Here is a 13,672-nt window from a genome sequence, read left to right as displayed (position 1 = left end):
AGCAAGGTTTTGTGACTCAGTGCATACACAAGGCGGGCTTTTGTAAAGCGCACTATTGATATTTGAGAAAATTAAAGGCTTTTATTTGCACCTATTGGTACAGAAAATACAATATGTTATAACATGGCCCAATTTATAACACAATGCAGCCCGATATGAAAAGTAAATAAAATAGTAATGTTAAGTGAAATGGTGCCTTGTAATCCAGTGCGCCTTATAGTCCAAAATGTACAAGAAAGGTGGTCATTTGAAATTCCTAATGAAACTATGACACCAGGTGGAGATATAATGCGAAAGACAAATTTTCTGCTTCGAAGAAGAATCAAGCGCTTTATGAAAATCCATAAGATACCCAGACGCTTGTCAAACTTAATTACTGCATTCCCAGCAGTAATATCGAAATGATGAGAATGGCCAAGGTTCCTAGAGATGCTTTCGGAGGGCCATTTAATCGATATGTCGTTTCTCAGAGCAATACATTCTTTATTAAATTGGCTTGAAGAAGCAGAGTTAGAATAATCTGACACCAACGGTAGATGATGATCCTTTCTATTAACATCTCGAACGTCCCTCCCATGGAGAACGAAGGAGGGTTTCGTGTTTGCTTTGTGCTTGACAGATGTGAGCCGCTCCTTTTAATTGATTTCCATCAGCGTTTGGCGAGACAAACACACACTCCCACTATGTCCTCTGCCAACGCTTTGAGACGAAGAGCAAAATGGGACAGACGCCTCCCCGTTGCAACGCCGCAGCAGGTTCCCTTCCCACCTCACGGCAAATCAAGGGAGGCTTCCGTTTGGAATCAATGAGTGAATAAAACAGTGAGCGGAGGACTTGCCAAACATCCATAAACCTGTTATTTTGCAACATTCTACACAAACACACATTTAAAAAAAAATACACACACATTTCAAAAAGTTTTGTTTGTCTCAGTCTTTCCTTTTCATGCTTGACGTCCAACACGACAGAAATACACGTTATTATTGCGAAAAGCATCCAGCTCAAACGGTAACACAGAAATCAAGGCGGCTGCACTTTGGGACTTTAGGAAACATTCTCATGAGGGATGCACGTTTGAGGATGACCACACTCATCATTCTATATTTTTACTGCATGTAGCAAGGTCAAACATGGGCTGGGCCAATAAAACTTTTGATGTTTTCAAAACTCACCAATACCCATGTAACGTGGGCAAAACATTGTCAAAGTTTGATAATGAATTTGATGAAGCACAACCGTGCAACATGTAACATATAAAGTACTGTACCGGTCATAAGTTTAGAAACACCTTCAAATTTAGATGTCTCAAACATATTGAGAGGGCATGAAATTCAAAACAATAACTCTTGTAAATTCACGGCATTGAACTTTAGTCATTCAAGCTCATTAAGTATAATTCACATTATAAAGCTAACAAAATGTCAATACATGCAAAGCTATATTTTTGTGCAAATTGTGCCTACCTTTAAGAATCCTAAATGAATGCGAGTGATCCCTCGTTTTAGGCGGTTAATGGGGACCTGCTAAAAATGTCTTTTTTTGTATTATTATTTTTTTATGTTAAAAGCCTTCATACTATACATAACCAAGACAAACATTACAAACAGGATATAACAGTACTTAAAGTTGTCCACAGGATGACTGAAGAAAGCTGGACTCCAACTCGGGACCTCGAACTGTGAAGCGGACGTCCTAACCACTCTTCCACCAAGCCACTCTATTTCAGTACTTAATTAATGAATTACTTAATTCTTAATTCACCATCCATGTTTAGAAACCATTTTAGCCTATCACGAAAAAAAAAAACTAAAATAAAGATAATAAATACATATGTAAAAATAGTTTTTATACACTATTGCTAATGTCTGAACATTTACTAAATAAATCTAAAAACACAAGCATGATGGAAGAAAATCATTAATTTGAGAGGAAAAAAAAGGAAAGTACCATCTGTCACAGCATCATGTTTCTTTGTGTGGAGTATCAATCAATGGCAATGATCACTCAGGAGCACATTAGGAACTTTGGGCCATGGCCACGTCATAAATAGACACTGGATTTGACGCCATCTTTTTTTCTCCTCGTCTCTCTTCCCTCTCCAAATAGGCATCGTGTATTTAACACTCTGTCGTCAAATTAGCATTTGCGGTGCGAGAGATGTGCACGGCGTGCCAAAATAAAGCCCAATTATACCCAAAGTGAACTTGATGTCTCCTCCTTTAGCGCTAATCCAGCGGGCCCAATGCACAGCCATACTTATCGCGTGGCCCACATGTGCACTTGTACATCATGCAAATGACGCTCGCCGACATGCCAAGCCGCTGCAATCACCTGTTGTTACAAATGAGAACAAAGTCTGGCACTGCCCTTGCCAGAGCCTCCAATGGCCATCTAGGTGTAATGATGGGAGGGGGCGTATGCATATGGATGAGCGAAATCTGGATGATTGACAAGAGAGATAAACAATAACAACAAGTGACGATGGCGCAACAGGCTCCCGTGAGACACGGCGGGAAAGGTTGTTGCCATGGTGAAGGTGAAGCGAGGAAAGGTGAAGCCGTAATCTGACAAACCGTGCGTCAGAACATTGTGTCACCAACCACCCCCCCACTTCCCTGCCACTTTTTTTCCTTTAGTCTTCTATTTTTGATACATTCATAATCTCACAAACCCGAGAGTGGATTAACTCAGACAAGCAAGGATTAGTCCAATCAAAGTGGGAAAGGAACATTTTGAAGACGTTAGACTCAGATAAGTGCAAGGGTATTCCTCTGCAAGTTTAGATGAGATTTATGACAAGTGGTCAAAATGTCACATTAATACATAATAATAAGGTAATGCTGTCACTGGAATGCACTTTTTGGCACTGGCATGGGAGGTAAAACTGCAAATGCTCTCACTACTTTTCTTCTCCTCTCCATCTGGCCCGAGTGGGTTGTTTTCATGTCTTATATGCAATTAATGTCAATGTCTACTAAATATTTTGCAGGCAGCATTGTGAGCCAGCTGTTGTCGATGGATTTTACTGTGATGGTTTCCTTGGAGACTGCAGGCAAGTCTCATTTAAAGTGACACGCATTTCCCTGTGTGCTTGTCAAATTATTAGCTACCAACCAATTTCCAGACACACATTGGGAAAGGATACGCAGACTACAATAAAACAATCAAAAATGACTAATACAAGGTTATTAAAGCAGAAAATGGCAATGAATAAGCACTCACGCTGCTGTTTCAAGACAAATCTGCAAAAGGATTATCAAAATTAATGTCACCCTCAACCCAGGATGGCGAGTGAAGGAGGGGGAAAAGGTTGCGGTGTGGCGCATCTGTCAAGTTAATCTTGTGACAATTTGATCTATTTTTTTTCCAACTTCCCAGCGATGAGGGACTTTTAAGAAATTTGGGATAGAGACCCTTAAAATACATGGATTATTTCAAGTACACACACACACTAGAAAGAGTAAGTCAAAAAATTCCCCTATTTTTGGGGTTATTCATTTGACCCAAAAAGTTGGGTCAAATAAAAAAAAAAAGTGAAGACTATTGCATCAAAAAGAACCCACAAACCAGTGTAATTTGGGGGTGATTTTTCTAGGGTTTTTTTTAATTAATTTATTGTGACTAAACTAAAAACATTTGGGTCAATAATAACCCAAATGGGAGTAAAAAAGAAACAGAAGCAATTTATTGGATTATTCGCTTATTCTCAAAAGTTCTGTCAAAATGGATGATCCACAAATAAAGCCAATTGTTGGAAGGTTGATAAGTTATTCATCTTGACCCCAATTTATTGGGCAAAAGGAGGACCTGGCCATACCAAAAAAATGTTTTTGTTGATTTTATGTTTTATCTAGCCCAAAGTGTGGGTAAAATACACTGAGCAAAAATGTAAACCCATCACTTTTGTTGTTATGAGATGAACTCAACTTTTTCTTCATTTACAAAATAATTTCCCTTATTATTGTTGTTCACATATCTGTCTAAATCTGTGATAGTGACAACTACTCCTTTGCCGAGATAATCCATCCCACCTCACAGGTGTGCCACATCAAGATGTGGGAAAAAAAAGCACAATCAGTGCACAGATATGCCTTAAGACGAGCCTTCATAAAACGCCACCCTGAAATCTTCAGTTTTATCACACAATGCCACAAAAATCGCAAGGTTTGAGGGAGCACACAATTAGCATGCTGACAGCAGGAATGACCACCCGAGATTTTGTTTAAGAATGAAATCTTCATTATTCTATCATAAGACATTTTCAAAGGCATTCCAGACAATTTGGCAGTATATAACCACACTAGCGAAGGACTTCTGCATCCAGCATGTTCACCTCCAACATTGTCTGCCAAAAGGAGCGCTGCTGAAGCAATCGGTTTCTGCAAAAACTGTTAAAAACCATCTCGGGATGCTCATCCGCATCAACCTCATAGGGGTCTCAACCTGACTCCAATTTGTCCTCGTAACCCGCTGGAGAGGGTAAATTTTATGGCAATGAATCCCGGTTAACACTGTTTAAGGCAGAGTGTGCGAGCGGTTTTCTGACTTCAATCTTGTGGATGGAGTGGCCTATGGTGGTGGTGGGAATTCAGTATGGGAATGCGTAGGTTATGCACGAAGAACGCAGGTGCATTTTATTGATGGCATTTTGAAATGCATATGTGACAAGATCGTGAGGCTTATTCCTTGAGAAACATCAGCTGAAGTTGCAGAATAATAATGCATGGACCCATGTTTCAAGAATCTGTACTAAATTCTTGGAAACGTCCCGGTGCTTGCACGGCCAGCATACTCGATGGACATGTCACCCATTGAGCATGTTTGGGATGTTCTGGATCCGCGTATACGACAGCGTGTTCCAGTTCCTGCCAATACCAAGCAACTTCGCACAACCATTGAACACGAGTGGGCCAACATTCCACAATTGACAACCTGATAAACTCCAGGCGAAGGAGATGTGTTGCACGGCATGAGGCAAATGGTGGACACACCAGGTACTGATTGGTTTCCTGATTCCCCAGATCCCCCCTGCCCAAACCAATAAAACAAAACTTACCATTTGAGAGTATTGAGGCCATTATGAGACACACCCGTGCAGTAATCACATTGTTTATACCGCATTTCAATGTTGCGCATCTGTGAGGTAGGATAGATGATCTTTTGACAACCACTGAATAATTCTTCTAGGACAGAACTGAACATGCCTCAACACACATTCTTGATTGGTGGATTTAATGATTGAAAAGATGTTCTGGTCTTTGTGATTGAAATCCTAAATATACATTTGAAATTTCTAATTAGTCTTTTCTAACTACGGTGTTGTGTTAGCTATTAACCTTTCAGTTTGCAAAGGAGATGGGGGCGAGGTCATAGAAAATGCATTGGTAAACATTAAACATTAAGAGGCCACTCTGATATCCTCACAAAACAAGCCCCCAGGGCAACATCATCCACTGACAAGGATTAGCTCACCAAACACGCACAGGCCAAAAACAGGGCGTGCTTAAACATTTAGTAACGATTCCCCAATGGCGGCTCCATCAGATGGTTCAGTCTGGGTCACGATGAGGGTAAACAATCTTAGTATGACAGTCGACAAAGTCTTATCTCACTTCTGCTTGTGCATTAGGTGTTTGCATTTATTTTCAAGTAATTTGAAAAAAAGGAAAAAAACACACACTTGGGCGTACAGGATTGTGATCAGAGGGATGTTGTGTCGCAGTTCTTGCTCGATTTGTGAGATGCATGAGAAAATCTTTTTTTTTTCTATTTGCATAGTAAAAAATAATCATAAACAAAAATGACCAAATAAAACATTTCCACTCGGTTATGAATGACCTTTATAAATTGTTCAAAATCTTCTCTAACTTGAATTTAATATGTGCTAAGCAACCCACTAATTACCTCCTCTTCCAAAACTCTCTCCATAAATTTTGGTCAATCATATTGGAGCCAGCATGGTTTATTCAAATGTGACCAGTAGGAACAGCAACTGTGTCAGACTGTCAGTATCAAATTCATTTGCATCTATCATGCCAGCTATACTGAGCACTTAAACATAGCTAGCTAGAGGCTAATTTATGCTAGATACAGCAGTAATGGCTTGACATAAATTTTCTGATGTGCATACAAATAAGCAGGTATGTGGGGCAAGCCTAATACATGATAATCAGTACCCATATCGTTCCATTCCATTGTCTCTCTCTCGCTGGGATGAATCGCAAGAATTGCGGCAATAGGGCAAGCCAAAACTATCAAAACGTGGATAACCTTAATTCCCTTCGAGTTTGTCTTTTGACCCCATACTTAGGCGTGCTCACTTGAGCATAATACTAGCAAACAGAGCAAGGTCGATTATGCAGCTGAAAATTCAGAAGCAACACAAAATTTGTTCACCTCATATTTTAAATTATTTATACAGGTCAAGAAATACAACTTTAAACCAAAAAGATTTATTGTTATTAATCAAAGTACGAAAGTAGTATCTGCGGCGAAATCCTATTTGTGGACATTGTTAATGGTAGCTTTTCTTTGCTAGCAGCGCTAGTTTTGGTGACGCTGAAGATGAAGCTCTGTCTCTGCACTTTGATAATCATGTCATGAACAATTAAGAGAGGATTGCCCCGTGCAGATCAGAAAGAGGGTGCAGGTTTGGTCAGACAGTTGATTAGGGGCAATTATTCAAGGAAGGCTATTGTTAAATCTTGCCAGCAGTTTTAAGACTGCAAACCGCCCTGTTTAATAATACTCGTTACTGTTATTGTGTTCCCTTGGCAAAAATCGGTAATCGATAAAAAGTCAGGATTTTGTTATTCCCCTTGGGCAAAAGAAGCAAAAAGAGCAGGAGATACTTTTAAGGGAAACACAAGCAGCGCAGGAAATAATGAAATGACAGCAAGGTCATGAGCATGTTCATGCCATGAATAAAAACAATCGGAGAAGGTAGAGCATGCGATGCAAGTGATTCTATCAAACACAAAATGTCAAAACCATAGGAGTGTTATTCCGCCAATGAATTGTGTCAGCGCATCAGAGCGATACCACATTTCCTACTTTAACATTATGCTGCCAGGTATGATGTTATGTATGTAAGCTGTGTATTTGATAGAGCTGACCTGATACACAGGGGTGACCCCCGTCCACCGACATGGCGGATCTTGTCGGCAAATGAGATATAAGGGGTGTGCGGGACTGCACACCGACGTCTGCCTGTTCGCCCATACACAAAAAGCTTACGCATATTTATCGCTTGGATGATAAATGACACAATTTGGCCACGGGCACCCGAGGCAGAGGGCATAATTGACACATTCTTTCCATTTGCATGTAGTGTAAATATGTTTGTGGACAAGCTGGGCGGGGAGGGCTACCGAGGAGGTTCGGGGGAGCATATGTGGAATTGCAGGAATTTAAATGGAGTTTGGATGAATGGCGAGCACCCGAGATTCTGTCTGGCAGCATTCAGCCACGGGTACATCATCTCGGAGGCATTGATGGGCCCTAATGCAGAATAAGGAGAGCCAATCAACTCATATCTATCCATTCTGCCAGGTTGACACATTGTGGGGGTACTTCAAGGCCAATGCACTGCCACATTCTGCTGACAAATCATTACATTAGACATGTCGCCAGAGAAGGAGGATAATAAGATTGAGTTACAGAGTTTTAGATGCATTATGAACACTCCTTGCTTCCTTGATTCCTTCCATTTTGGCTTCTCCTTCTATTAATCAGTTTTCCTTGCTTGCTTGTCAGAAAGTGGATGGTTGTTACCTTCATTCTAGATATACCGCATTTCCTGCACTATAAGGCGCACCGGATTATAAGGCGCACCCTCAATTAATGGCATATGTTAAAACTTTTTCAATCACAATATAGTAATACTCAAAGTAATAACAATAATAACTCAAATAATAACTCTAAACTCTCAATAGCATAATAACTCAATGTCAATATGAGCAACCTTGTTCAACAGTAAACACACAAAAGAAACAGGTAAAGCTTACTTTATCACTTCATTCCCCATCTATTTTTTTTAACATTCATTTCATATACAAACTGCTTAAAACCTTTGTACACTTTCCATGTGTGTATGTTTGTGTTTGTGGGTTTATACGCATGTATATCTGATCTAAATGAGTGGAAAACCCACATTTAAAATGGAAACATTTGAAGGGACACTTAAGTAGAAGTCTCTGGCACATTTCCTCTCTGAAGCTAGGTGAAGGTTGAAAAAACATCAGCAGCTAAATTGTCTTTCACCTTTGCAAAACAATCTCATGCTTCTCAATCTTTATTTACTGCTACATTACCAGCAAGTAAAAGGTTATCAGAACTCAAAGAAGACACAATGGGCGTGCGTTGCGGATTGGCTCCGATTAAACCCATTGACAGTCTCAAGTGCAAGACGACGCATTTTACCGCATACGCTCCCTTCTGTTTTGACTTTGAAGATGCCAAAAACAGCAAAAATGGGGCAACATGAAGTAGCCTTTAGTGAGCTCATCAATCATGCTTTAAGACAAAAGGCTGGAGGAAAAGAGGGTGGAGTTGTGGAGATTTTGCCAAGCCCTGTCCTTCATCATCCATTATGAGGCGATGAATGTGGGGTCTCCACGGTCCAGCGGACAATGAAGAGACCGGCTTGTGCCAAACGCAGATCACAGCACATTTTAAATGGGGTCACCGAGCTCGTGGAGACCAGGCCCCGATTGTTGCCACTCTCTGGGGTTCCACATTTAGTAGAACGTGTTAAGGGAGACATTGCGTTTTCAGACTTTGAAACATTTCCCAAGTGTCTTAATACACTTTTTGGTTTCAAAATACCAAATTTATTCGTCTTGAACTTGGGCTGTTTTCCCGGGTGCTCCTTTGTCGTGGAACACTGCACACTTTACTTGGAGGTCAACATATTTCATTATGAGTGGCAAAGAACACTATATGAATACTTTCGACTTAAAAAATGGAAACCTGTAATTTGTTGTCATTTAACTTACTAATTAGGGACTGTAATGTGTATGTGTAGGAGGCAGAGCGCAGCCACATTCTGCGAAAAATGCGTCTTACCTGGATGAGCGACTCGCTCAGTCGTTCCTCATCGACCTGAAGCACAATTTCTCTGATCTCTTCGTAAGGCAGGCGGAACGAGCCCAAGAAAATTGCTGTTGAGACGAAAAAAAAAGAAGAAGAAAAGAACGCAATTTCCTTTGTGTTCAGTTGGCCCATCGGTTTCCGAGACACATTTTAGCGCGTTCCAAAAACAAAATGAAAAAAGAGCTAACGTTTCACTCTCTATAAATCCTGCAGAAATATAAGAGTAAAACGTTTGAGTATTATTACAATTGATAGTTGTTGAAGTGGAGTTACTGAGTTTTGCAAACATTCCAAGAGTAAGTGTGAGAAATGCAAATGATTCCAAGTCACATAAATGGATAGGTCGGCGCTAGCATCAGTTAAAAGATGCCGTGCTTTGATCATTTACTTGCACACGATAACTTCTGTTTGTGATGATAGTTACGACACATTGGTTGGGAGTCAAATTGCACCCTGGTGGCATTGACAACTGTGACGTTAATTATGGCCTGCTGTCCATTGCGATCAATGTCACCTCAACTTGGACGTTTAAATAGCTGGTTCTGGGGGCTCCATTAGACGACCCCCTGTTCTATTTCCCGAACAAGCTTTAATTTTGCAATGTATGTCGCACAGACAAGTGTCGTCGGAGGGATCCAAACCTCTTGTTGATTCATTTTTATACCAGCAATGGGATTGGCAAAACTGAACATTGTGGCAGCCGTGAAAGTATGACACCTGTGTCGTCCATATGTCAGAAACATATGTCGCGTTTGTGTGTCTTCATCAGACCTTGATATTTTGCCAAACTGTTTCATCCGTTGGAAGACAAAAACATATTTTTGCAGTTTCCAATGTACATATAATATGACTTCCTTCTAACATAAAACAAAAGGGCACATGAGGTGCGGGGAAAATAAACCATTAATTCAACATGTTGCCCGAGGGCTTGATTGTGTTTTCTACATGCTAAAAGATAGTGTGGACAATCCATAAGCGCTTATGGTGACTGTTAACAACGGCCAAATAACATGTTCTTAAAGAGCAGAGTAAAAACACCATCAATAGTAAGCCATGGTTGCTGACATTTAGGCTAAGATGTTGAGAGTAGGCCTGTGCCGATAACCGGGTTGATGGTTTACCGTTGTGTTAAAAAAGCCAATGTTTCAATAACCACTAATACTGTCCATAAACAGCAATGAGCGCTTTAGTTTGTTGCTTAATCTTATAAAGGGAGTGTGAAAGTGCATCCGAATATAATTTGCTGCTTGTATAGTTGACTCAACAAGCCGTTTCTTTGAAAAGAAATTAGATGGCAATGGCTTAACCCCTTCAGACCTTGGCAACATGCTGGAGTACATGACAAAATTGCAATCATAAAGCAATAAATACGCACAATTTTGATCATGTCACGCACTTCTGGGAGATGATTGGATGGAGCTTTACGAATCAGTAAAGTTACGATGTTTAGCACGTGACATCAAAATAGGCAAATCAAATTGCTCATTTTTGATCGAAAACACAAATCTACGCTCATGCTAATCATACAAACTTGCTTTCTGTATTATTTCAAGGGTAACAGGTGATAACATTCAAAGTTATTTTGAAACTATATCACCAGTCATTTTAAAGGATCGTTTTTCAAACCCTAGTGTGTCTCATAGTGGACATTTATGGACGTTTGATACAATTTAATGATAAAAAGAAGAAGTATGTTAATGTACTTATTTAGTCATTTACATATATATTTATTTGTCCTAAACATGGTACACATTTCTTAACGTACTAAATGTTCAATATGTTGTATAAAGGCATAGAAATATTTTTTGTTATCATACCGTATCTGGTATCGCTCCATGCCTCGTTCACACGCACATAAATAAAAAGACATATACTCACATAGATTCTGTGCTGTCTTGGCGTCTAAGATGCGAAGTTCTTTTGCTTTCTTCTTAAACTGTGTCATTCTGTCATCAGTCTCATCTTTTGCATCTTTTCTCACTGTGTGGAGGGGGGCGAAAAGATATGGGATTTATATATTTAGCAAATAATTAAATACATTTCACGTCCCTGCTATGAGGGTTTGTGTACACTCAAATGCAAAAACATAAAAGCTGGAGCTACTTGACATTGGGAGAAGTATGGAACAATGACTGTGCTGGACCTTTCAAATTTTCTCTGGGTCACTGGGGAGTTCATTCTCAGAGAGGCTTCTCTTTATCTTTTATAGTCTGACAAATCGGGCATTGCATGTATTTGCAGTGATGCATAAAAAAACAAGAGGTGTAGTCTTATAGTGGTAATTCAAGGCAGTGATTTCACATAATTTCACATTAGATGTCGGAGTAAAAAAAGGAAGAAAAAATCTTTATTATTAATATGCTCTGACAGTAAATTTTGCATATATATATATATATATATATATACATATATACATATATATATATATATATATATATATATATATATATATATATATATATATATATACACACCCTAAATAAATAAACTAGTACTATAGTAACATAATTAAGATTTAGAAATAAATAATTTAGCAATATTTTGTCAATCATATGCACATGTATATACAATAAATTTGCCCTATCCCAGATCAGAACACATATTGCTCCTATCAGTGTATGACTTGGGTTCCAGAAGATTTGATTGGACTGTCAGGCAGAAAGTACCATTTTGAAATGTTTTAAGTAAAGCAGGCAACTTCAAAGAATGACCTTTAAGAATATCTGAATTCATGATGCAAAATGAGTGAAAAAGGGTAAAGGAGGGAAGAAGTAACGAAGTTGTTGTAAACAGGCTGGCGATGCAAACAACAACACTGATAACCTCTGCCAAAGAATGCCACAACCAAAATGATGAAAAATGTCCAAAATGGGTTTACATGATGCAATATGAACGCTAGAGGTACTTTTGATAAAGTTAATAAACTTGATGGAAGAAATGAAACAGGAACAAAATAAATATTTGAATGACTAACGCTAAAGATAATTAAATAAACAATAATATATCTAGTATTTCCATCGGACAGCAGGACTTTAGTCTGCATAAGTAACAGAGGCAAGATAAGCGGCTATAGAACGTTGATGGATGAATGTTTTCACATTTTTTTCAATGTATTTTTTATTATATTGATTTTTCTTTGGTTTATTTTCAGTTATTGTTGTCAGTTTTTATATGTTTATTATTTTAACTGCACATTTTTTTCCATTTTGCTTGTTTTTATGATGTATTCTATTTCATTTAATTGCATTTACGTAGTCTATTTTTGGTTTTTGTCCATTGTACATGAGTTAATGTTCTAAATCCCCTAGTCATATTGTGAACATTTTCTCACATTTAAACATCCAAACTTCAAACCAAAAATAATTGTACAAAAATAATTAATAATTTGGGACGCCACAAGTCCGTATGAGTTGAATCGGTATGTATGTATATTTGTGTTAATATCTACATCCAAAGGACCAAAAAAAAAACAAAAACAGTGAACTACACTTTTGGAAGTAACCTGCACAGCCAAGAATTTAGTGGACGATTGAAAAATCGCTTTTTTGTATTTTTCCGAAACACAATGAAATCCCAAAAGAGTACTCCTCTGCATCTACTTGTGGGAACGGCAGCAGATTTTGTTGATAATCTTAACAACTGCTCAAAAAGAAGAGCGAGGGCCTCCCAGGAGGAGTCTCCCAAGAAATGAAGAACAAACAACATGTTCCCCGAGCGCCACGCGTCTCATGTTTGAAGAAACAATCAAAGAGAAGGCATCTCCTGGGCAGCCAGATGAAGCAGCGCTGAAGGCACCTGCCTCGCTCCAGCGCCTCGCCTCATCGACACGTGACGTGAGGGAGGGGAGCATTTATACAAATCAGTAGTGCTAAAAGGCATGCGCATGTGCTATTATGTGTGTAATTGTGTTCCTACTACTAATATATTATCAGTAGGCTCTATTTGGCTTCCCAAAACTAATTGCTTGACATTATTGTAGGCCCCTAAGTACCTCGTTTATCACTGCAATGGTCATGTCAAACCAAAGGTAATATACTTTGTAAAACCACGACAGAAGTGGTGAATTGTAATGACATTTATGATATAGTTAACAATAAAATATCAATGGTGGCATTGTATCTAAAAAAAAAATAGGACTTTTTTTGGATTTTTTTTTTTTTAATTAGTCAGGGATGCCGCTATCAATTATTTTTCGGCATTTGAATATCCTACAGGAAATTCTAATTAAATATTGATCAATCAATTAAAAAAACATTTTGTTTGAAAAAATAATAAATAATAATTATAATTCCAAACATAGAAGATCATGTCAATGTCACATTTCAATGTAATTCTTTAATTATGAATGACCAACCTTTATAACTGTTGATGAACCGCTATTTTTTCTTACTTAAATGTGCTTAGTAGCATATTCCTTTCCTCTCTCGCTTCCGAATCCCTCACCATAAATGTTGCTCTTTGAAATGAATTTGCCAGATGAAACATGATTTGTTAAAGTTTGATTAGAAAGAAAAGCAACTTTGTCAGAATGTGAGAGTAAAAATGTGCTGAGTTAATTATCTCTCTCACGGCAGCCTAG

The 13,672-nt window shown here is 38.6% G+C and overlaps 1 protein-coding gene across 6 annotated transcripts in view; it reads right to left on the bottom strand.

Moving 5' to 3' along the window:
- The window catches only part of diaph2 (diaphanous-related formin 2), a 363,565-nt gene that overhangs the window by 145,503 nt on the left and 204,390 nt on the right, over nt 1–13,672 (bottom strand). For all 6 annotated transcript variants that reach the window (XM_088432132.1, XM_088432131.1, XM_088432136.1 and 3 more), the window contains 2 exons: nt 10,972–11,073; nt 9,067–9,161 (listed from right to left, as the gene is read on the bottom strand). In XM_088432132.1, the coding sequence (XP_088288258.1) occupies nt 9,067–9,161; nt 10,972–11,073 (197 nt within the window). The remainder of the gene's footprint in view (nt 1–9,066; nt 9,162–10,971; nt 11,074–13,672) is intronic.

This window comes from Hippichthys cyanospilos, chromosome 13 (genome assembly GCF_059441005.1).
Source record: "Hippichthys cyanospilos isolate Australia breed blue-spotted pipefish chromosome 13, RoL_Hcya_1.0, whole genome shotgun sequence".
Lineage (NCBI taxonomy): Eukaryota > Metazoa > Chordata > Actinopteri > Syngnathiformes > Syngnathidae > Hippichthys > Hippichthys cyanospilos.
The sequence above is the reverse complement of the archived record's forward strand: the minus strand, read 5'-3'. Positions and strand labels throughout refer to the sequence as shown.